Source organism: Sinocyclocheilus grahami, unplaced genomic scaffold, assembly GCF_001515645.1.
Source record: "Sinocyclocheilus grahami isolate Dianchi unplaced genomic scaffold, SAMN03320097.WGS_v1.1 scaffold9.1, whole genome shotgun sequence".
In the NCBI taxonomy this organism is placed as follows: domain Eukaryota; kingdom Metazoa; phylum Chordata; class Actinopteri; order Cypriniformes; family Cyprinidae; genus Sinocyclocheilus; species Sinocyclocheilus grahami.
In genome coordinates, this window is record NW_015505188.1 from 3,524,968 (window position 1) to 3,548,488 (window position 23,521).

General features: G+C 35.6%; 2 protein-coding genes across 4 annotated transcripts; both read right to left on the reverse strand.

Annotated features, from left to right (window-relative positions):
- Positions 1-2,789: 2,789 nt before the first annotated feature.
- LOC107592309 (uncharacterized) lies at positions 2,790-6,677 on the reverse strand. 3 transcript variants are annotated; one of them, XM_016281779.1, is made up of 8 exons: positions 6,530-6,677; positions 6,280-6,380; positions 5,638-5,748; positions 5,503-5,559; positions 4,607-4,723; positions 4,133-4,201; positions 3,099-3,212; positions 2,790-2,989 (listed from the first exon to the last, which is right to left on the reverse strand). In XM_016281779.1, exons 2-8 carry the CDS (start codon positions 6,337-6,339, stop codon positions 2,903-2,905), a joined length of 615 nt encoding a protein of 204 aa, XP_016137265.1. In that variant the 5' UTR covers positions 6,340-6,380; positions 6,530-6,677; the 3' UTR covers positions 2,790-2,902. The 3 variants fall into 3 exon arrangements, with proteins under 3 accessions (XP_016137265.1, XP_016137274.1, XP_016137282.1); XM_016281788.1 differs by having other exon boundaries at positions 6,497-6,533; XM_016281796.1 differs by lacking the exon at positions 4,133-4,201 and having other exon boundaries at positions 6,530-6,674.
- A 1,293-nt stretch (positions 6,678-7,970) lies between these two features.
- On the reverse strand, positions 7,971-12,204 carry LOC107592973 (membrane-spanning 4-domains subfamily A member 4A). The gene is made up of 7 exons (XM_016282560.1): positions 12,111-12,204; positions 11,226-11,430; positions 10,865-10,966; positions 10,294-10,350; positions 9,945-10,097; positions 9,710-9,811; positions 7,971-8,291 (listed from the first exon to the last, which is right to left on the reverse strand). Exons 2-7 carry the CDS (start codon positions 11,397-11,399, stop codon positions 8,214-8,216), a joined length of 666 nt encoding a protein of 221 aa, XP_016138046.1. The 5' UTR covers positions 11,400-11,430; positions 12,111-12,204; the 3' UTR covers positions 7,971-8,213.
- Between the last annotated feature and the right edge of the window lie 11,317 nt (positions 12,205-23,521).

The following is a 23,521-nucleotide window of genomic DNA, read 5'->3' on the forward strand; positions in this document are numbered from 1 at the left end:
TATACACACACATGCATATATATATATATATATATATATAGTACACTTATAATTATTTGTAATATATTTGATAATATATTATTTTTTTTAAACAGGTCATTATTAAATATAATTATTTTAAAATAAATGAAAAATATATATAATATATACTATACAACAGAAATGTATATAGTATGCATATACTGTATATATATATATATATTATAGAATACAAATTATTGGTTATTGTCCAGCAGTGTATTTGATTTCTCAGCCAAATAAAAGTAAGAGATTGGAAAATAATAATAATAATAATAATAATAATAATAGCATGTAATTTACTAGAGGTTCTGACAAAATGTTAATTGCTGCAGTCTATTTATTTATTTTATTTGAATTTATTGCAAAATCTGCACCTCTTCTGTGGCTAATATTAATTTCATAATGATCCTTACTCTGTGAAGTCACGCAGTAGAAGTTAAGTGACAGTGTGCAAATACTACTGACCCATATATGCAATACTAGTTTTACATGTCACTGTTTATAACACAGGGTGTTCATCCTTTGCTGGGCTGATTAAAAAAAGGGCTGATTAAAAAATGGGGGCATAAATTAAGAGTATACCCACTTCTCAAGGCACCACTACACCAGCGGAGTGCCTGAAACCCCTTCAGCCGTGACTTATTCACAATAAAGCATGCCTCAAGTACCTTATTGCTTACAAATGTATATAATATGCATTTCTATAGTATATAGTATAGTGTAATATAGTGGGTGTGGGTGTGTTATTTATTATTAATTAGTTTATATATATATATATATATATATATAATGTATTTACTATATTCATACTATATACTGCATATAGTATGAATATAGTAAATACATTATATATATATATATATATATATATAAACTAATTAATAATAAATAACACACCCACACCCACTATATTACACTATACTATATACTATAGAAATGCATATTATATACATTTCTATAGTATATAGTATAGTGTAATATAGTGAGTGTGGGTGTGTTATTTATTATTAATTAGTTTATATATATATATACTCGTTTTCCTTCGACAGATGAACTAGAATCTTTCAGACCTTCTCCATACTGTATAACATCAGCACAGAATATGATAATTACGTTTTTCCCTCATTATCTGAAATATTATATTGTAAAACAAAACACTCATATCGAATTACATACAGTACTCATCAAGGTGAATCACTTAACTATCCAGGAAATCGTCAGAGGACATGAATGAGTGTTTACAGCAGAAACACACTCATACTGTCCAGACTCTGAACCCAAACCCCAGACCATAACAAACAGCATCCATACCGATCCCCCGGAAAATGGATTCTGAATGTTTCACAACACTAGTCCACTTACGCTGCTGTAAGGCTCATCTTATGAATATTAACTAGAACCCTGTCCGCAAATCAGGAAAGCATAGTGGTCTGACGTAATGCTACATAATACATATTCATGAGCTTCTTCCGATGTTTTAGAATAAAAGTCTGTTTATATAACATAGTTTTAATTATTCAGATATAAAACTGGTTTCAAAATTATTACACTTATTTCAGATCGTCTAGAGAGGGAATTTACAATAAAATCCTATGAAAATACAATTAGATTTTTCAACCCATTTGCAGGACTAAACTGTACTCTCGACAATGATCTGCTGAGAATTTATATTAATATCTGCTGATTTAATTGTGTGTGTGCACTGTGAAAAAAACTCTAACAAGACAACATCAGATTGTGTATTAAATCAAGTTTATTTGAAATATCATTCAGTCAAATACAAACACAAACACAGCCATATTACTACATACTACTTGTTTTCATTTTACTACACGTCAAGAGTTCACTGAGAACAGGCACAATGTAAATCTCACATGCTGTCATAAAGACAAAGATCTACAGACACAGAACGGACGACACATGCTTCCACAAGAGGATTTTACATCACCAAAGTCGAGCCCTTGACTGAGGGTTCAACCTCTGACCTTTAGTCATAAGGGTGTCCATGATTTTGGTCACAAGTGGTGGCACTTACAGAGTTGGCAGTCATCATAGCTTTCCTGAAGAATCAGCACGGATTAAACGAGATGACAAAAAAGCCAAGCGATGCTGTTTAGTTATTCACTGGTGTTTAAATTCACATTACTCTGCTTCAGAGGAGTTTCACTGAACATGGGCCACATTTATCAAGGCTCTTATTTAAAGGATTTTTTGTTGTTGTTGTAAGCATATATATATATAAAATAATTTGGCTTGCTTACAGTGTTGTTACATTTTTATGGTTTCAAGTGTTCATTTTCAAATTGCAATTCAAACGAACAAATATCAACTTGATAAATGTCCTCATGTGGCTAAAACAAACATGTTGACCGATATAAAGATTCATGCAAAAGGTGGTACAAAATGTTATGAAACAAGACGCAATTACAGAACCTTCTAACAGTCCACATTCACCATAATTCCTTTTCTGTTTCTGCTACATACTTAATTTCACATACCCTAACAACGATGAACACACTTACCCATCTAACATACATCAATAACACTAGATTTCTGGGTAGACATTTGATTAGAATTTCATGCTAAGAAGCTTCAGTTTGTAAGAGCGAAAATGAATGAGGTACGAATAACTATTAAGTTGAGCTTTCGAAATTACAGCAGTCCTACAGCCTGTGAGAGCAACAGCCAAGCAAAAAACGAGATTTTATCCATTTTACTTTCAAAAAATTATTTACAACTTCACAAAAGTTTTTTTTTTTTCCTGTTGTTGTGGTTGTGGTTGGTTACCTGTGAGTGGTTTGTAGGTGAAACAGTCCTCTTTTGCAGTTGGCGAAAAACCGAAAAACTGTGCTAAAACTGTGCCCTTCTGCCTCTTATTTTATCAGTTTCCAGCATGGATCGTTTTCTGGGTCTGAACACCAACACCATAATGTTGGTTTGCTGTAGAGTGAGGGATGGGCGTCATCTCCTGAGGGTAAACAGTAAATTGGATAGTTTCATTACAAATTAGCCTTAGAACATTATATCTTAAACAGAACGTAATTCTCAGATATTAAGAGCAGTGCTGAAATACGTACCTTTATGGCACTAACAGAAAGGGTGTAGACCCCAAAAAGAGAAACAACCAAACCAATGGCACATGCCAGCATCAGGAAACCGATCAGTGTCACCAAGATTCCATTCACTAAGAACTGTAATACAAACCACAAATACAATAGTATATCCCAACAGCACTGTTCTATCATCAAACTATATATACAAACACCCCAGTATTTACATGGTAAATCACAATCATATGCCAATAATAACACAAAAAACAATATGAATATCCACAGAGAGGGAAAATGGAAAATGTTATACTTCAATTAATCAGTCATCATATTCCAAAATTCTAATTAAGTGATAGACTTTGATATTTGGCCGTTTGCTTTATGCGCAATTTCTATTTTTAAACTTTTTTTGGTGAAGAAAATGTAGAATTGACATTGCATTCACCTATATACATCACAGTGTTATTTTAGTATTATTAATATACTATTATTGTATTTTAGCTTTTATTTTTATACTTTCAGTTTGAATAATTTTCTTATGTGATTTTGTCTTTTACTTGCGTGATTTACTGTATAAGGTTTTATAATGTTTATGTTTTTCTGTCTAATATTTCTATATTTTCCATTTTTTTCTTTAGTATTAGTCATTCAACTAATATAATAATATAAATATATATTTTTTAAGTTAAATTTTATTTCAGCTTTATTTCAATCAGCAAAGATGATTTTTAGTTTTTTTTTTTTATTGGTTTATTTAACAACCACACTGATGCATCAATACAGCCATGCCACTCTTTAGTTATTGGTATCATATGTAATTGAAAAACCCATATTAATCGACCACTAGTCTAAATTGCGCAACAAAGCGCTAAGTTATTCTAAATTAATAAATGCTTGTGGCATGAGTTCTCTCATAAAACACTAAGAATTGTGCATTGCACCAGTCTAAATCTAGGGGAAAAATTGATATTATATTGAAACGAATTACAGTTTGAATCCAGCTCAGAGTCTCAGGGTGTGTAGTTTTCCCCCTGCATCGTAAAGCTTGTAATGCGACTCACCTCTTTTTGTGCCTCTTTCCCTCCATCTCCACAGCAAGCCGAAACAGAGTGAAGTGGGTCACAACACCACTGAAACAAGCAGGACAGAGCCTGGAGTCACATCTCTCTTTTTACTCACACACACTCAACCACAGTCTGCCGTCTGCCAGAGACTGACGTTCAGATCGATGTACAGCTCCCTGATTCCTACACTCAAAATCATCTGCTTTTCTGATCCACATTCAGGACAGGCAGAAATAAAATTGCCAGTTCTCAAAATCTGACTGACATCTTTGTTTGGCAATGAACAAAGCAAGCGGGCCATTTGAAGTATAACATTTCCCCCCTTTTTTTAACAGATGAAGCCATTCTTGTGTTATTTCAATAACTGAGTATATGATCTGTTTTTTACAATATTTGAAATATTGAGTCACTTGTGGGAGGAAGGTGTCTTGGCTCGAGGATGAGCAGGATGGGGCGTCTCTGTTTGTTTACCTCTGTGTCCCTGTAGTAGTACGACTCTCCTCTGAATGGGATGTGTCTGGCCATGAGCCCAAATCCAACAATATCAAATGCTGCTGTTAGTAACTGCAGAACAATTGTTGTCAGCAGCTGCAACAAATGAACAGACATGTATTTTAACAATAAATAAATTCCAATAACATAATAGTAAAACTCTCATTTTCAATAATGATGAATGCTGAAAAATACAGTGAAAATATTGGCAATTATAGTTAACTAAAATCTTAAAAAGCATGAAATAAACTGAAACTTAAAGAAATAAAATCAACTGTAAAAATTCTTTCATTTCAGCTAGTTGCCAAGGCAACATTTCTCATTTGAATTTTGTTTAACTTGATTTACTAAATTAGCGAAAACTAAAATAGAAAAATTACCAAAAACGATATAGACATATATTTAAAAAAACAAAAACTACTAAAATTACAAAAACTAAATTACGTTAAAAGTAATAGTTAAAATTTAAGTTAAAAATAATAAAAAAAAAACTACATAGACACAAAAGCTGATTCGAAATATTAATTAAAAGTATCAAAATAACACTGTTCCAAACTGCCCCATAAAAACAAAACAAACTATGGCTGGTCACTTCAGAAGTCATTCAAGTAATGTCTTGCAATCTAAGTGGCTGGTTCTTGGCCAAAATACAGTATATGCAAAGAGGACCTTTGTTGAAAAGTTTGATTACATGAGGCTATTGCTGAGACTGCACTTACAGTATTTGGTCAATACAGGACGAGGAGGAGCAAGGTCCTTCTGACGGAAGGACATTAAAAGGATTTAAATGAGGTGACTTGATTTGTGTCAACTGACTGCACTCATTCACTTTCTAATTTTCAGAAGATATTCATATATGTGTGTTCATAATGTACCAGACATTTAGATGGCTTCCTCCCAGTGTGCACCAGGACAACACCAGTTATGACAAGCTGTAGGAAAACAGAGCCGTATGTCACATGGCTGATTTTAAACATCTTAAATGTATTCCAATGTGTGTGCATTTGTACCTGAGCACCGTTGACGATGAGGATGATGATTTCACGCTGGATATGGTAGTGCAGCTTATACACAATTGTGCTCAAAATGACAGTAAACACACCAATTATGATCTCAATAGCCTAAACCAAAGCACACAAAATTACAATCACAAACTGCAGTTTTACATGCTGAAATATATTAGCAGAGTTATTTTTTGTTGGTTTTTGTCAAATCTGTCTATATGTCATATCATTATTATTATTACTATTATCAATTCTGTTCTTGGTTAAAAAAATAAGACTGTGTTTTTGAAGTTGAAATGAATTTATAATTGTTTTATCTTGATTATATTCAGTTCAGTCTGTCAGTGTGTATGTGTGTGTGTGTGTGTTGAGATATGGGTGTGTCCTTGGATGTTGGCCAGATGTCATTTATTAAATATACTACATGTGCTACATATTAAACTAAAGCCTAAATATGATCTTCTATAGGAAAGCACTTATTGAATTACTAAAAACTCATATGCAACATACCAAAAATATGTAAACAACGTGTTCAGACTATAAAATCAAGCGTAAAGAAACAGGCTAGTTGATCAAATACCTGCAGCTGATGATTCAGCGGCAAATTATCGATATAATAATGTGATAGTGTGCTGTAGTGAAACTCACGCCAAGTGTCTTGGGCTCCGCGCTCTTAAACGCTTTAATCTGAGACGCGTACAGCGACATGCTGATAGATCACCAATCACTCATCAATACCGCACGATCCGCTGCAAACACAGTCACAACATGCATCAACGAAACGGCGTGCATACGAGCTAACGCGTTCTTCATGCATATTTTGAATGATATTTTCAACCCATTCACTCTTTGTAAGTATACTAACGTGATCGTGCGTGTTGAGGATGCGCTCGCTTACCTTTGCGCACTGGCGTTCTGCAGCAGAGTCTGAGCGCGCGGCGGCTCTCCGCAGTGTTGATGTCATGAGAGGAGGCGGCGGCTAAACAAGGAGTAAACCAGTTCGGTCCCGAGTAGAACTCAACTCATTCCACCAGCCCATGTTCCAGAAAACACCCCTGCAAGCGCTCGAGAGCGGGGTATTTTTAAACCGGTTATGAATTATGTAGAGGATAAGAGCTGAGTCAAGAGTGTCTTGGGAGAAACTGCAGGCTTGAAAATTCGTGAAACCACAATGTCTTGCATATATGGACTGTGCATGTCTAGAGTAAAGAGTAATGAATAAAGAAGTGGCTCTCAACCAGTGTTCTGGCAAACGTTCATGGGGCCCCAAGATGATTTAAATGAAGTGACATGTGGCCAAAATTTGTGCACAATTTGTGCTCTGCATTTAACCCATCCAAGTGCACACACACACCGTCCAACACACCCGCAGCAGTGGGCAGCCATATTGCTGCAGCACCCGGGGAGCAGTTGGGGGTTCGGTGCCTTGCTCAAGGGTCTCAGTCGTGGTATTGAGTGTGGAAGAGAGCGCTGTACGACAACCCCCCACCGGACCTGAGACTCGAACCGGCAACCTTCGGGTTGATAATTACTATTTTAGTCACTTATTTTAATCTATGGACACTACTAATTTCTGTAAATTAAAAAATGGGGGGTTGGAGCTTACTCCTTACACCTATACTCCTCAATGGGGGTGAGGAGTAAAAATCTTTGGACTGTGGTGGACCTTGTCAAAAAGGCTGAGAACCACTGGAGTAAAAGATATATCCAACTCTAGTGTTTTATTGTCAGTCATAATTATTGCATAAAAGGCAACTCTAGAAACAAATGTCAGAATTATGACGCGAGTCATAATTAAGGCATAAAACATTCTAAATTATGACACAAGTCGAAATTCTGACAGTCGAAATCGAGATGAAAATGTATTCTCATCATTTCAACTTCTGATGCCATAATTAGGACTTGCTATGTCATAATTTCAACTTTTTATCTTATAATTATAACTTAGTGTGTCATAATTCTGACTTTTCATAATCACAATTACAACATTTTTGGACTTTTTATATCAATTTAAACTTTTTGTCATAATTTTGAGTTTTGTCATAAGTATGTGATAATTTTACATTTATTTATCAAAGCATGATTTTTCTTATGCCGCTGAAATGGGCTTCCACAAATGAATGCTTAAGCTTTTTCTTTAGAATCTGTATTGGAGAGCAAGTTATATTTTTAGAAATAAATGTGCCCTTTTTCCCCAACACTAAGAAAGTATTGAGGAAATATTGTCAGAATCACTTTCAGAATATTTTTTTCCACCAACTTAAAAAACACTGACAGCCAATCAGAATCCATCCCGACTTTAGCAGATGACATAACAGCAGCATGTAGAATATAGAGCATTTTATTCATGAAATCAGCAAGAAGTGTGCTAAAGGTCCCAAAGAACATTACCATACAAAAGTGTGTATAACAGATGACACTGCAAAAAATTACAAATCATCTAGTGGGAAATGGGTATTCTGTATTATATCGAACAATTCCATCAAAAAGAAAGAACTCTATAAAGCAAATGTTATTACACTTAGCCTATATGATGATTAAACTTTTGACTAGATAAACCTTGGCCATAACTGTGTGGCTGTTCAGGGGTTGGAGTCACAATCCACCCCAACCTTCAGAAGACTGGAGTCACTGCCGTAAGGGTCGACGTCGGTTTCATCCTGAAGTAGAAAAAAAGATTTTCTTAGATCACATCTTTATTTCACAATCAAGGCTATACACTGAGAACTGAAGTTTGAGCTTAGATCTTCAACTACAACAGGCCATCAGACCCTCATTTACATTTCCTCATGGAATGACATCAGGTGAATAATAAATGTTACCCTGGACCACAAAACCAGTCTTAAATAGCTGGGGTATATTTGTAGCAATAGCCAAAAATACATTGTAACTTCCAATAAGCTTATTTTTAGGCGCTGCGTAATATCATTGCGCCTGCTGCACCCATGGTACGGCAGCAAAGTTCCTTGATTATTACACCAGAATGAGAGTATAGTTCCTAGCCATATCGGCCTACAAAATCACAACTTCTAATTTTCCGTCGGTCTTAGTACATGATGTAACCACAGAAGAGTCAAGTTTTAAATACACTGTAAAAAATGACTGTGAATTTAACGGTAAAAGACTGTAAAAATGCTACAGTAAAAACCTGTTAAATGGTTAACGGTAAATTCCCCTACTATATACGGTGAAAAACTGTATTGGACATTACATGTAATTTTACGGTAGTATACCGTTTTTGGAAGTGAAAAATACTGTATAATTTACAGTGAATAACCGTAAATAATAATAAAAAAATTTGACATTCCCAGAATTCCCTGCGTTACATTTCAAATTTGATGTTTTTTTGTTGCAGATTTCAGTACTTCAATAGGTTGGTATATTAACATTATATCAGTTAATGAAATTACGGTATTTAACTGTAAATTTAAGTTAAAACCTAAAACGTTGCTACCGTATTTTTTACGTAAAAATTCCGGCAACCACAGCTGCTGGTTTTTTACCATAAATTTTACGGATTTTTTTTTACAGTGTAGGAAAAATATAGAAACTCTTTGGTCATTTTTGAGCGAGATGCTAATGGTCTAATCAGATTCAATGATCTATGCTAAGCTACAGCTAAAAGTGCTACCGCCAGACCCGGAGATCAGCTAAATGGATTCGAAAACGGCAAAACTCAACTGTTTAACTTTAGGGGAGTTGGAAAATGAGCCTATTTTCAAAAATAGTGGCGTGTTCCTTTAAGGAAAGATCATGTTCCATGAAGATATTTAGCAAATTTCCTACCATAAATATATCAAAACTTCATTTTTGATTAGTAATATGCATTGCTAAGAACTTCATTTGGACAAATTTAAAGGCAATTTTCTCAATATTTAGATTTTTTTGCACCTTCAGATTCCAGATTTTCAAATAGTTGTATCTCTGCCAAATATTGTCCTATCCTAACAAACCATACATCAATGGAAAGCTTATTTGTTCAGCTTACATTCTTACAATCTTACATTTAAGACTGTTTTTGTGGTCCAGGGTCACAAATATGAACCTCTACTGAGGTTTGATCTGGGTTTGGTCTCACCTGTTGGATGGCCCGGGCGGAAAAGATGGACAGAGTGATGCACACGCACAGTTCAAGAAAACACAGCACCAGCAGGAGACCCCTCACTCCATCTATCAAACTCTAAATAAAAAATATTGCACGTGGCATAAAAACAGTTATGTTCTGTCCTTCGAATATGCTACAGGCAGGCATATGCATCTGCATTAATTTAATGTAAACATGAGCTTGAGATCATCACTAGTTACAGACGTACATTAAATTTCAATATCATGCTCGAACATGACCAGTATTCTCCGCCGTTACAAGGATCCTCCCCTGGTCTGTTGCTGAGCTCCCAACTGAAGTAGCCGGTTCCTGCAGCAGCCAGCAGAGCACAGATCACATTCATGGCCAGCGTGGCTTTGATCTGCACAGACACAAAGAATAAGAATGTATATTTCTTGCATAATGAAGCATTTTCAGGCTTTCAGGAAACATTTGAAGACTTCAGGAAATACTGAAGTGTATTCAGACTTCAGAAAGGGTGCAGAATGCTGTTGGTATCTGAACACACCGGGTATGTGACACGTAAAAATATGCAGTAAATATGAGAATCTGCTCACCAGAGTAAGACTGGATCTCTTGTGTGCAGCAATTGCCATGGACCCAGAGATGACAAACTGAAAAATAAAAATACTAAAAATATTACATGTTTATTTTATTTGTTTTTATAAACCTGAACCAAACTACAGAGATTCCATATCAGAGGTGCCCAAACTTTTTACTACGAAGGGTGAAAAATCAAACTTGACTATATATAATCATATCATAATAAAATGTAAAAATGTATTCATTTTCTTAATAAAATGTACTTGTATTTAAATTTTTAAAGCAAATTTTATTTTAATTTAATGCAACAACAAAAAAAAAGAAGATAAATTAGAAATAGGGTTGCAAAGGGGCAGAACATTTCTGGTAAAGTCCTCTAAACATTCCAGGATTTTTTTGAAAACTTTTTGGAAAATTGTTAAAACGTTCTGCCCCCTCCCACCACCTCCTCTTCTTTAAATAAAAGATCATATTTATTCATTTATATTTCAGTGGCATTTTTTGTGTATTTATTTATTGTGTAGACTTTAAAGTTGACATAAATGCTGATATTTTGTATTATTAGGGATCAAAATGGTCACTCACAGGAAGTCCAAGGGACATTACGGTCTCAACATTCAGCATGTCCACAAGTACCGTGATGGTGCACAGAGTCATGACCACCAAACCTGTAAACACCTGCACCAACTGCACACACACACACACACACACACACTTCAGTAAAATATACTTGAAATCTGACAAACTTTCCTGAATCATTTCTCTCTAAACAGTAGGAGAATGTTTAAGGGAAAATCCATTTAAAATTAATATGAATTATGAACAACATCTGTTACAAGCTGCTGAAACAAATCCAAGTCCAAATTGTTTTCTGTAGTCAACATAGCTTAACTCATATTTAACATTGCTGTGAAACTGCATCCGAATACACGTGTCCAGCTCTCACCCCCAGTGACAGAGGCCTCCCCTTTAGGAACATCCTGGTTTTTGGTGATAGGTTGGACTTGTCTAGTTCGACCGAGCTTGACTTTAGGTCTGGAGACTCTGTTTTTTCCTCCAGCGGGATAATATGAGTCACTACCCTCACCCCATTGTCCTCAGTAGTCATTGAAGAGGCCATATCTCACAGAAATATGAAGCTCACGTTTATACTGCAACAACAAGGAAGCAAAAAACACATGAGACGTGGTCAACCCTGTTACCTGCCTCTCATGTCCTGATTAAAGTTGCACATCTTTTAGTTTGCATTAGAAATGTTTACTGTATGTACATCATGTGATTTAAAAATACCATTGAAATTGAATTATGTAGTTCTTTAATCTAGTTATCTACAACAGGTGTGTCTTATCACGCACCTGGATACTGTCAAAACCTACTGAGCTGCCATGTTATGTACTGTCTCGGATGATCAGCTGAATATTCATATAAATAGATCGTAAGAATATTATGTGCATGGACAAAGTACTACTGTATGCCACTGTTCACAAACGTTAATGTCCTAAATGCATATAGTAAACATAAACAGCAAGATATATAAACAAGCGTCGTATGAATGCTATTTCAAACGAAGGCGGAGCGTGTTTCTGATCAGTGGAGCGAGGAGTGGGAACGAGATGACTGAATGCTTGGAGTGCGGAGGGGAAATTGTCGCGGCTCTAAGTTACTCTGCTCACACAAGTTACTCTGCTAGGTAGGCACTGGGCAGGTTGCCAGATTTTGAGTAACAGCCATCATGACAGAGATTTATCAGAGTGATTTTATAATTGTTCACTACAACGCTGGAAAAAAACTTTGTCTAAACAAAATAACGTACTGTAACTTGTTTACTTACCGATTCCTGACTGATCAGTTTATGTGCGACCTCATTTACCGACTAAACATAACAGGAAACCCCTAAATTAAACTTCCTTCTCCTCCCACCACTGTTGCCAACTCTCGCGAGACAAATAAGCAACCGCAACTTTAAAAATAAGCCCAAAACAAGCCCGATATTTTTTGATAATTTATTATCATCAATATTATTTATGATCAATTATTTATTACCAGTAAATGAGCCTACAACATATTAAACTGAAACTACCCTTTTATCTGAAAATCAATAACAAGTTATTTTACAAAAATTCATGCGCCTTCTTTATGAACGTGATTTTTCTTCAATCCCTCATTGAAGACAAATCACGTTCAAAAAGAAAGCGCGTGAGGAGGGGGCGGAATATTTGACAAATTACTCTGCAGCACTTTTATTATTGCACTGGTTGGCTATTAACTGCGAGCAGACAGAGTGTCATTCAATACACTGGAGAATACGGCGAACATAAATAAAGAAACGAAGTTTATTTATGGGTTTATTTAAAAAAATATATGGTTGCTTGTTCGGAAAACCTGACAAGCAACCATATATTTTTTTAAATAAACCCAAAAAACCGCAACCCGGGATTTTTTCACGCAACTTTACAAAAATGGAAGCCTAAAATCGCGTATAATACGCGGACTTGGCAACTCTGCCTCACACCGATTTTATTTAACCCCTTCAGGCACTGAGACAGAATTTCTGTCAGAGTCCAATGAAATCAAACTCCAGTAGTTGTTTCTTACCAATTTTGGTGTGATGAACCCAAAAATCGTGTCGGTTTTGCTCTGGCACATCACCAATTTCTCCACTTTCTCACAAAATATTATGTGCATTTGCTTTTGACAACCATTTGTGTTGAAGAAATCTTGTATTATCCCTTAATCACCAGGAAAACTGGGAAGACACGATTCCAAATGTATCTTCCTCTGAGCCAGGTAACGTTACAATTATTTGTTCAATTTTCAGATTATTTGCACATGTATGAATGTTTCACAAGACATAATTTTTTATGCCTAATCCTGATTCCCACTTGTTCCACTCCTTTGAAACTTTAGACATTTCACTGCTTTTGTTATTTTTCAGACCATTAAAGCTACAAATAAAAAAGTCTTTATTTTTATATTCATACATTTATCATATACAAAGTATTTATTCTTTATTCTCTTATTTATTGTTTCATATTTAAAGTCTTTATCCATATATTGTGAAAAAACTGTAAGTAATGGATTTTTTTTTTAATTCGGCATCATCAAATTATGTCATATTAGGCCTTTTTTGCAAACAAGATTTTTTCCCCCATGATGCAGAGCTGTCTTACCCTAAAATCCTAAAAATATCTTAATTTGTATTTCAGCATCGACTAAACAATGGTTTTTAACAAAACAAGCATTATTACCTAAAATCATAAACTATAAATAAAATCAAATGATTATAAATATTGGTATTGAAATGTATTGGTAACATTCCAGCAATCACCTCAGATTTATTTCATAGTGGAAATGTTGTTTTCCTAACTAAATCAAGAATCATTTTTTAGTTTGTTTAATCTTCCAGTATACTGCTGGTTTTAGGGCTCAGCATTTCTTTTCTTCCAGTTCTGTTTGCCAGATTTAATCAGATTTAGTCTGATTCAGTGTCTTTAGATTGTTTCTGAGGGGTGGTTTTGTTGCACCTCATGCTGCGCCTCCAAAGGACCACAAAAGCAATGAATACAAAGAGACAAATGACAAACAAGAGGCAAAAAGCAACCATTTCAGTGTAGTAACTCTTCTGTGCAATGCAAACAGTGTTCATGTTCATAGTAGACTGATGATTAGTCCCGGCTTTTTTCTCACTGCTCCTGTCTGGTGTCATAAATGCATCCGTCTTTTCCATTTTTGTAGGTTCAGATTCATAAAGCTCAAGTGTTGTGTAGTCATCAGGGATGGGCTCTATTTCCGTGCCTGGACCGGAGTCCAGGGTGACCTCAGGTTGCTGGTGTGATGGAGGAGAACGAGGCATGACAGGGAGAGTTACAGGGAAGGAGATGATGGTTTGCTTGAAGCCCAGTTCCTCTGACACGCAGCGGTAGGCGTTCACGGTCTCTGGAGTGACGGTGAAAACAAGACTGCCATCTGCCCACTGCATGTACGGAAACTGGGGAACAATGCTGTTGTTTGAAAACCTCCAAGTCACCTCCGCCAGTCTGGACCGAGACTAACACGGTAGAACCACAATCTCATTAAACTGGGCAATCCAGAAGGTGTCACAAAGACAAAGGTATCAGTTTAAAGGGGTCATATAATGCGATTTAAAATTTTCCTTTCTCTTTGGAGTGTTACAAGCTCTTGGTGCATAAAGAAGATCTGTAAAGTTGCAAAGACTAAAGTCTTAGTCTCTTTATAAAAGTTAAGAGTCAACCATGCCTACCTAAAATGGCTCGTTCTAACACGCCCCCACATGTCTACGTCACGATGTGGGAAGATTTGCATAACGCCGCCCAAATGTTCACGCAAAGAAAGAAGGCGTAACTTTTATTCTCGCTGTAGTATTGTTGTTGCCGCCATGTCGTGAAGACGCTGTGTGCTTCGTTGTGAAAGCGAAACTACTTTGTTTGGTCTTCCAAAAGAGGACGATATCCGCTTCGTCATGCCTAGAGCTGATCCGCGCTGGTTGCTGAGGAAATACATCAACATCGCGCTGTGGATTGCCGGATCGGCTTTCACCGTGGGCGAAGCGGAGTCCAGCCCGGGGTCCTCACATGTGGTTGCCGCAAGTAAAAACGACCAGTTAAACTTTGACCCTTCCAGTATAAGATTACATTTCTGAGAAACTGGCACATGTATTTTACACAAAATTATTTTTCTTTATGGCTTTTTTTTTACATCTTTATTTGCTTTTGACCTTTAAACAGTATTTATATTCACACTTTAGAAATGAAACCACAACACTGACACTCTTTTCCTCTTTTTGATCTGAGGAAATAAGCAAGGCAGAGGTTTAGCAATACTGCATATACAGACAAACAGAAATATGACTGTATAATTTGGCTGTGTTGTCTAGTCACCCAAACGCTCTTAGAGAATGTGTTGTTAATATCAGATGATAAATGACGACTCTGAATATTTTTCATGCTGTAATTTGAGGTTGATTTACATAGCTTCATAAATAACTTTCCATGTTTCTAAAACATAACACTGAGAAACCTCAATGTGGTTGACCAAGCAAAATTTTAATATGTGCAAGCGTCAAATCAAGCGAACATCAAATGTGCAAGTTATATATAAATGCAGTACCGTTCAAATGTTTGGGGTAGGTGTGTGTTTTTTTTTAATGTTTTCAAATGAGGCTTCTTCTGCTCACTAAGGCTACTTGATACAGTAATATTTTGAAATATTATTACAATTTAAAATAAGGCTTGTATTTTAATATATTTCAAAATGCAATTTATTTCTGTGCTGGCAAAGCTGAATTGAAAATTGAAAAACATTAGTGTCACATGATCCTTCAGAAATCATTCTAATATGCTGATTGCTTCTCAAGCAACATTTCTTTTCTCATGTACATTTCTTTTCAGGATTCTTTGAATAATAGAAAGTTCAAGAGAACAGCATTTATTTGAAATAGTAATCTTTTTCAACTTTTCCATAAAAGTCCTTACTGTGACTTTTGATCAATTTAATGCATCCTTGCTGAATAAAAGCATTAATTTCTTAAACACAAATAATAAAATAATGATTCAAAGCTTTTAAATAGTAATGTATATCAGAATAGATTCAAAGCCGTTCCCCTTCCAAATAAATACACATATACTGTATTAGTCATACCTAAAACCCCTGACAGTGTCAAAAAAATCATGACATTTCATATTTATTCATAGAATTGTTTTACCTAATTGTCCTCACTGATGCCTGATATAAGCAGAAACTAACCACAGTCTTAAAACCTGCTTCTCAGCAGCAGACCATTGAGCATGTGGTGGGGATAATCGGTCAGAGGTGGTTTCAAGCGTGCAGCATTTAGACCATCAAGCATTTGCAGAACAACAGTAATAGGTAATAATAACAAACAAAACCACAGCTTACAAGTTCAGAGAAGAAAGATTACAAAACTTACACAGAACGCATGTTTGCCCAACATGACTGTGCTCTTTGCTCATCTGAACATGCTTAGATTCTTCACTGGCTCATATTTATGAAATGATGTGAATCAAATGCAAAGGTGATTCATGAATAAAACATACTGAATTATTTTCTTGTACCATAGTTCTACTTATTTTTTTTGTATTTGTCCAGAAGTCAGAGGGCCAAACTACTTCATTAAACAATTGATTTCTCAATTATTCATATCAGAAACACATTCTGTCAGAAATGTGGTTACAAATGACTGATATCAGCAGCAGTCCAACAATCCCTATAAGTGTGAGTTTTTGCACCCGTAAAATATGTCTCATATCGTCTATCAATCTGATCTTCACTTACCCTGAGAGAATGACACGCGAGGATGCAGGGAGGCCTGAGATGGATCTATCAGTCCCAAGAGGAGGACCTTAAGCATCCAGATCCTGAACAATCCTGCCAACCTAACGGATGTTTTAGGGTACAGAACCTGTTCTGATCAGCTACCGAAACAGCAAGTGACTGGATCTCACTTCCTCTGATATAACCTCTTTGAGCGCAGCAGGAAGGAAGACTAAAAAACCTCAAACCACTCCGAGTTGACTCCTCTCTTACTCAGTATCCACTACTAAACACTCTCAGTCATTTATAGGGGAGTGTGAAATTCAAGGATATAATAAAGACAAACTGGGCCCAATAGTAATATTTTCATTGAAAATTTGGCATTCTATTGTTAAACATTTCAAATTGGAATACTTAGGTGGATTACTCATAATTTTTTTTTCTCATTTTGTCTCTCATAGTTGAGGTATACCTATGATGAAAATTACAGGCCTCTCTCATCTTTATAAGTGGGCAAACTTGCACAATTGGTGGCTGACTAAATACTTTTTTCCCCCACTGTATATGTTAAATGTATGATTTCTATTATCCCTTTCTGTTAAAATTGTTCTATATTTATTGGGAATCTTGTAAATTAAACTAATTAAAAATAAATGTAAAAAAAGAAAAGAAAAAAATCCAAAGCCTATACAGTTAATTCAACAAACTAATACATTACTAAAATCAAAAATTGTATCTGTAAACATTATTTATTGGATCAGATTTAACTAACATTAACAAAGATGAATAATATAACAAATGTATTGCTCACTGTTAGTTAATGCTGGTCAGGGTTGGATTACTAATGGGACCTTACTGTTGTGGGTTTTTATGGGGTGTTAAGGTTTATTTTTTTTATTTTTTTTTATTTTTTATTTTTTTTTTGCAAAGCTTAAAATCTCTGCTTGGTTAAACTAGTCTGGTTTGGGTTACAGAGGCTTTGGGAACCTTTTAGCTGGTCAAACTGGTAAACCAACTGGTTGGTCATCTAAACCAGTCAAGCATCAGCTTAGCCAAGCTGAGAAACCATGCAGCAAACCTGGTTTAAGCATGTTGCTAAGCTATATGATACTGTAATATGCATAAAAAATACATAGCATACACAAATAGGCCTACTGAGCATTATAGTTGGTTTGAATTGATTAAATAGATTGTAATAAAAAAAAAACTGCAGTATTGAATGGATCATGTGAATGATTCTTCCAGTGCTGCCTTATAATATGCAATAAATTATAATAAAAATATGGAGTTACAGAAGGCAGCATAATCATGCAACCTAATTTTTTGTACCAATTTTGTTTCAGAAGCAAATCAATTGAAAAAAAGATGTTTCCTTGAACTGAAGGCAGAAGCAATGCACAGGGACTGACAGTATATCCCCCAACACTGCTGGACATTTTGTATGTCTCCCTTATGTGTGCTGGGGGGCACCCACCAGGGTTGAGAAACACTGGGCTGCGTTCAGCCCCCGACAAAAACGGTGCAAAACTTTTTTTTAAACGGAAACGGTGATGCGTTGAACACCCTGTTCTGATGACGCAAGAGTTGCAACTATGGCAGCTGAGAAGGCCATTCTTTGTGTTCTTTTTGAAGAATTTTCGGAGTCTGATGAAATCGGTATAAATACGTGTTTAATACTGTAGAATGCGCTCACAAAATTGCGAGATATAAAGTCAGAACTGTGATATGAAACTCACAATTAACTTTTATTTCTTATGCTGTGGCTCTAAAAGTGTTTTTGTGAGGAAATCTATATTTCTATATCACATGTATTTGTCTTCATTTCAAGCATTTAAGCACGAGCCTTTGGATAAAACATAAATTCACCTAGGAATTGTCCAGACTTAGTGTCCAAACTCTGCTTTGCTAGCATGTATGTACAATGTGAATATTATTATTTACACTAGCTTTATCAAATGGAGCCCAACCCAAAACAACCGAATTACATTATAATTGTAACAAATTAATTTATTTTATGCAAAACTGATGGAGCTCCCACGCCCACAGAAGTGATGTTCCCTCTCTAAGCACTTGAGCTCTCACTTCTGTTCGCGTTCACATTCAAGCTGGTCGCTGATCCCGGAAAACTGCCGTCAAATATCCGGAGAATCGTCTGCGAGTAAAAACGGGTTAAGGCTAGAAGGGATGCGTATGGTGCTACTGGGCATGCGCACATCAATACAGCGTAATTTTTGTCACACTGTACAACAATAATTACTATTTTTTTATTATTGTAAGGGGTAGGTTTAGGGCTGTTGTAGGTGTAGACGTTAATAAAACACAATCTAATAGGTAGAAAATGTATTTCATTGTTCGTTTCCGGTCTGAGCTGTATCCCTTCTAGCCACAACCGCAAAAATGCCGGATTCGAATTCGATTCCGGTGTTGTGAACTTGACGGTCAATGCGGATTCCGTGTAGTGGGTGTGTCGTTCAGTGATGATTGACGTTAGCTATCGCTCTGGAGAAAGAGATGAAAATAGTAGGCTAAAAAAAACTAAAAAGTTGCATTTCCTCTAAAACAAATTTCAAGGAGCAGAACAGCAGTTTTGTCAGTTGTAGGGATTTTTTTATTATTAATTTGAGCGTTTTATTATATCCCTCATTTCCTCACTCCCTTCTTTTTCCATGTGTCCTTTTTGTTGCTCACTATTTAAAAGGTGTTCGAAATAGTTTTGTTATACTGTGTCAGCTTTAAAACACCTGCAGATCATCCTAAACACCTCCAGGGGGCGAAACCAGAATTCTGATAATCTGAATCCATGTTCAGCCTCGAATAACTTTAAGATATAATATTATACACTGCAGTTTTAATTGATACTGTTCTATTAGCAGTTAGTCTGATAGGACTTGATTTCTATAATCTTATTAGCTAATGTTGGGTTTGTTTTGGATTGAATTGTTTGACTACTAAAGCCCCGTTCACACCAAGAACGATAACTATAAAGATAACGATATTAGCATCCACACCAGCGAACAATATCGTCTGTTTATTCTAAGCGCACATGCATCTGCCGCTTTAAATTCTTGAGCTCGTTACAGCAGGATGGATTCCGATGGAAAAAAAATCGTTTCGAAAGTGATCACAACGATATCGTTCCTCTGTATCGTTATCGTTATAGTTGTGGTGTGAACTATGCTATTCTTTAATATTGAAATCGATTTTTAGAACTATAGTTATCGTGCTTGGTGTGAACGGGCCTTAAAGCTACTTGTTTAGTGTGACAGCACTCTCGCACTTTGTATTTGGATTTGTCTAAAAACCTGTATATACTCGCAGAAAAATGCCTGAAAAAGCTTATTGACTTGCTGTTTCCTTTTTTCCTCTACCACAGTAATTCTCAAATCCTGCTTCTAGGGGCCCTGAGGCACGGCACACTGAGATGCCTCCCTCCTCTAACACATCTAATTCAACTCATCATCTCATTATTAGAGGCTCCATGACCTGAATTGTGTGTAAGATTAGTGAGACCCCTAATATGTGCAGTGCTACGGGGGCCCCTGGGAGCTGAATTGAGAAACACTAATCTAACACTATTTGAGTTGAAATTGCTCTTACACAAGACCTTACAAATGCTGATAGCAACACAACAAGTATTACTTTATTTTAGCCAATTTTTATATATACTTTTTTAAACAAAAATGATTATTTAATTCAGTGTTTTATATGCAGATATGACTAGACACTGTGGAGCTGCAGGAAGATGACAACTAAGTGCAAAATATATATATTGCATACTAGAACTCCAAAACTCTTAAGATGTTAAACCTGTTCTGCTTTTTATATTTATTTTGCTAAAGGATGCAATATATATTTTCAAGATGTTGATATTTGTATTTGATATATTTCTTTATATTTAATTTTTATTATATATTTATTAATATTTATTTATGTTTTAAATGGTGCTTGTCTTTCCTAGTTATATGTACTTTATTAAGTCTGTACATTTGTATTTCTTCTTCTTCTTTTTAATACATCACACATACTGCAAAAATATACCTATAAACCAGCAAACTTAGCATCTGGCTGTGTACAAAAACAACAAGACGCAAACAAACAAACAAACATAATTTTATAGATTATTATAATATTTATAATATTTTATAAATATTGTTTTTTCTGTCTTTTCTTTCTGAACTAGTACCTTGGGGCCACCTAGTGAGCTGTAGTAAATTACACTTGTCATGAATCTGACAAAATCCTTAATATTACCATTAATTGGTATTTCTCATGGCAACATTATAACCAGTGGTGGAAATGGCCAAAATTCACTGGGGGGACTCTAGCTTGGAGGGAAGAGAGTTTATTTTAGATGAACTTTCAGATATATATAATTATAAAAGCCTTTATAATCTATAATAGCATTGAACTTATTTCATGTTTCCTATGAACCATATGTTTTCTTGGGTATCAAGACAGGTACATTGCAGGTCAATGAAAAACGTCCATAATTATGTGGGGTATAAACATTCATTCAACAGAATCTCTGCTTGGAGATAATTACCTGTGCAATTCTGGCCAAATTAAAGATACATTGTGTAGGAATCTGCACATGTGATAATGTAAGCATTATTAATTAATGACCCTTTGTATTTAATAAAAAATATAGAATGAGCACTTGTGCTATTAATTAAAACATTTTAGGAGATCAATGACAAAAATTTACCTTCCCATTATGAGGTGATATTTGACTCCTTAAAATTATTTGCAATCTTTGTAATGGCACCCCCCCCCCCATTTTTTAACCTTATTAAATGTCACCTTTTATGTCAAAATCATAAATTTGTATTATAAACCTTTTTTAAAAATGTATGAAAACAATAAACAATTAGAATAATCGGGAACAATCAGGAAGAATAAGTTATACCAATCAAATTAAATCAACAAAATTCAACTTTGCACTACAGAGGTGGCACAGAAGAACACAAAAGTGGCATTTAGGTATATTTAGACTGTTTAAGAAGGATGAGTTTAATGTTTAAATATAAAGTCTTGAATACAGAAATACCAAAAGATTTAAATAACGGAAATGATTCTTTAAAAAGAAAACTAAAACCGCCAGTAGGTGGCGGTAAGTCACTGAATCATTCATTCAATCGATTCGTTCAAAAACGCAGATTCAGTAATAAATGAAACACCGCTGTGTAACCGCTGTGACTTTTGAGACTGTAATGCTGCTTTTACACAATCAGCATTGTATAAAGAGCTATACAAATAAAGGCGACTTGACTTGACTTTGATTGATCAGATACCATTAATATCATGATTGATTTTCGTTGACAAACAGAGCAAAAACAGTGTAAGTAACTTAATATTAACTTCTTTACTGAACTGTTGTATAGCCTAAAATCAGTATCACATTTGTAAACTCTTTTTATAATTAACCTATTAAAAAGCTGTCACTAATCTCAGTTCATCGCGATCTCACAAACTTCTGTTATAATCAATGATAATCTGTTATAATCAATGGATAACTCAGCACTGAACAAAATCTGAACACAGATTTATCCATATCAAATTTTCTGTTATCGAATCTGTAAGATTTTGGGCAAAAATCACGGTTCACCCCAGATAATTTTCCTGAAGCAGTCTGCTTTCACGGTCTGTGCTGTGAGGAGCAGAACGCGCACCGATAGAGAAGCATTTCCATTGGCTGCAGTCTGCACTCTGCAGGTATTATGGCAAAAGCAACAAAAGGGTCTGGCTGAAGCCTTGCACTTGCATTCTCAGACTTGCACTCTCAGACACCTGCGCTTCCGCTAGCGACGTCACTTGCAGTCTTTATTTTTTATTTTGTTCTATTTTTTATTACTTTTTGTTTGAATCGCTCAACATTTTACAACAGTAGCCAGGTGGTGAAGACAAGAAAAAAGAAACTAAATAATAATTTCACTTGCAATCGCCACTTGCACTCTCCGCTACCTGCGACGTCACTTGCAATCGACACAAATCGTGCGTGTTGCCAATGGAGACAAGACACTGTGGTGGTGATTAAACGATTAAAATTGCTGTTCTGTATATACTTTGAGTCAACAACAAGACATACAGGCAACTGAATTGTCTTTATCATCCGTTATTATACAACATTAAGCGTTTTGCTGTATGGGAGGACAAGTGAAAGTTTGCGCATTGTGTTCGTGGCCATCTGCTTGCCTTGTAGTACATTAAATAATAACTATATATCGAATTTGATCTTTTAATTGCACTTAATGCATCTTAATACATTAAGCCATGTTAAGTGTTTATGTTTTTCTACAGGAGGAAAGCGCTTAACGAGAGACTTGTTATATATTGCGTTCATATTCTGCTGTTCTGTGGCCACGGATTTGCGGGTCTTGTCTTTTTCTTGCAGGACCCTGTATGTTATAGTATAAAATTAGTTTTAATCGTTTAATCACCACCACAGCGTCTTGTCTCCATTGGCAACATGCACGATTTGTGTCGATTGCAAGTGAAGTCGCAGGTATCGGAGAGTGCAAGTGGCGATTGCAAGTGACATTGTAATTTAGTTTCTTTTTTCTTGTCTTCACCACCTGGCTACTGTTGTAAAATGTTAAGAGATTTAAACAAAAAGTAATCAATAAATAGAACAAAATAAAAAAATAAAAAAGACTGCAAGTGATGTCAATTGCGGAAGCACAAGTGCAAGTCTGAGAATGCAAGTCTGAGAGTGCAAGGATGAGAGTGCAAGTGCAAGTCTGAGAATGCAAGTCTGAGAGTGCAAGGATGAGAGTGCAAGTGCAAGTCTGAGAATGCAAGTCTGAGAGTGCAAGGATGAGAGTGCAAGTGCAAGTCTGAGAATGCAAGTCTGAGAGTGCAAGGATGAGAGTGCAAGTGCAAGTCTGAGAATGCAAGTCTGAGAGTGCAAGTGCAAGTCTGAGAATGCAAGTCTGAGAGTGCAAGTGCAAGTCT

Excerpts from the sequence above, each read along its gene's own strand:
- LOC107592309 (XM_016281779.1), bottom strand. The coding sequence starts at position 6,339 with ATGTCGCTGTACGCGTCTCAGATTAAAGCGTTTAAGAGCGCGGAGCCC. Across the intron at positions 5,749-6,279 it reads CGGAGCCCAAGACACTTGGC|GCTATTGAGATCATAATTGG; the intron begins GTGAGTTTCACT and ends GCTTTGGTTTAG. Across the intron at positions 4,724-5,502 it reads GGAAGCCATCTAAATGTCTG|CTGCTGACAACAATTGTTCT; the intron begins GTACATTATGAA and ends CATTTGTTGCAG.
- LOC107592973 (XM_016282560.1), bottom strand. The coding sequence starts at position 11,399 with ATGGCCTCTTCAATGACTACTGAGGACAATGGGGTGAGGGTAGTGACT. Across the intron at positions 10,967-11,225 it reads GGAGGCCTCTGTCACTGGGG|TTGGTGCAGGTGTTTACAGG; the intron begins GTGAGAGCTGGA and ends GTGTGTGTGCAG. Across the intron at positions 10,098-10,293 it reads AGAGATCCAGTCTTACTCTG|ATCAAAGCCACGCTGGCCAT; the intron begins GTGAGCAGATTC and ends GTGTCTGTGCAG.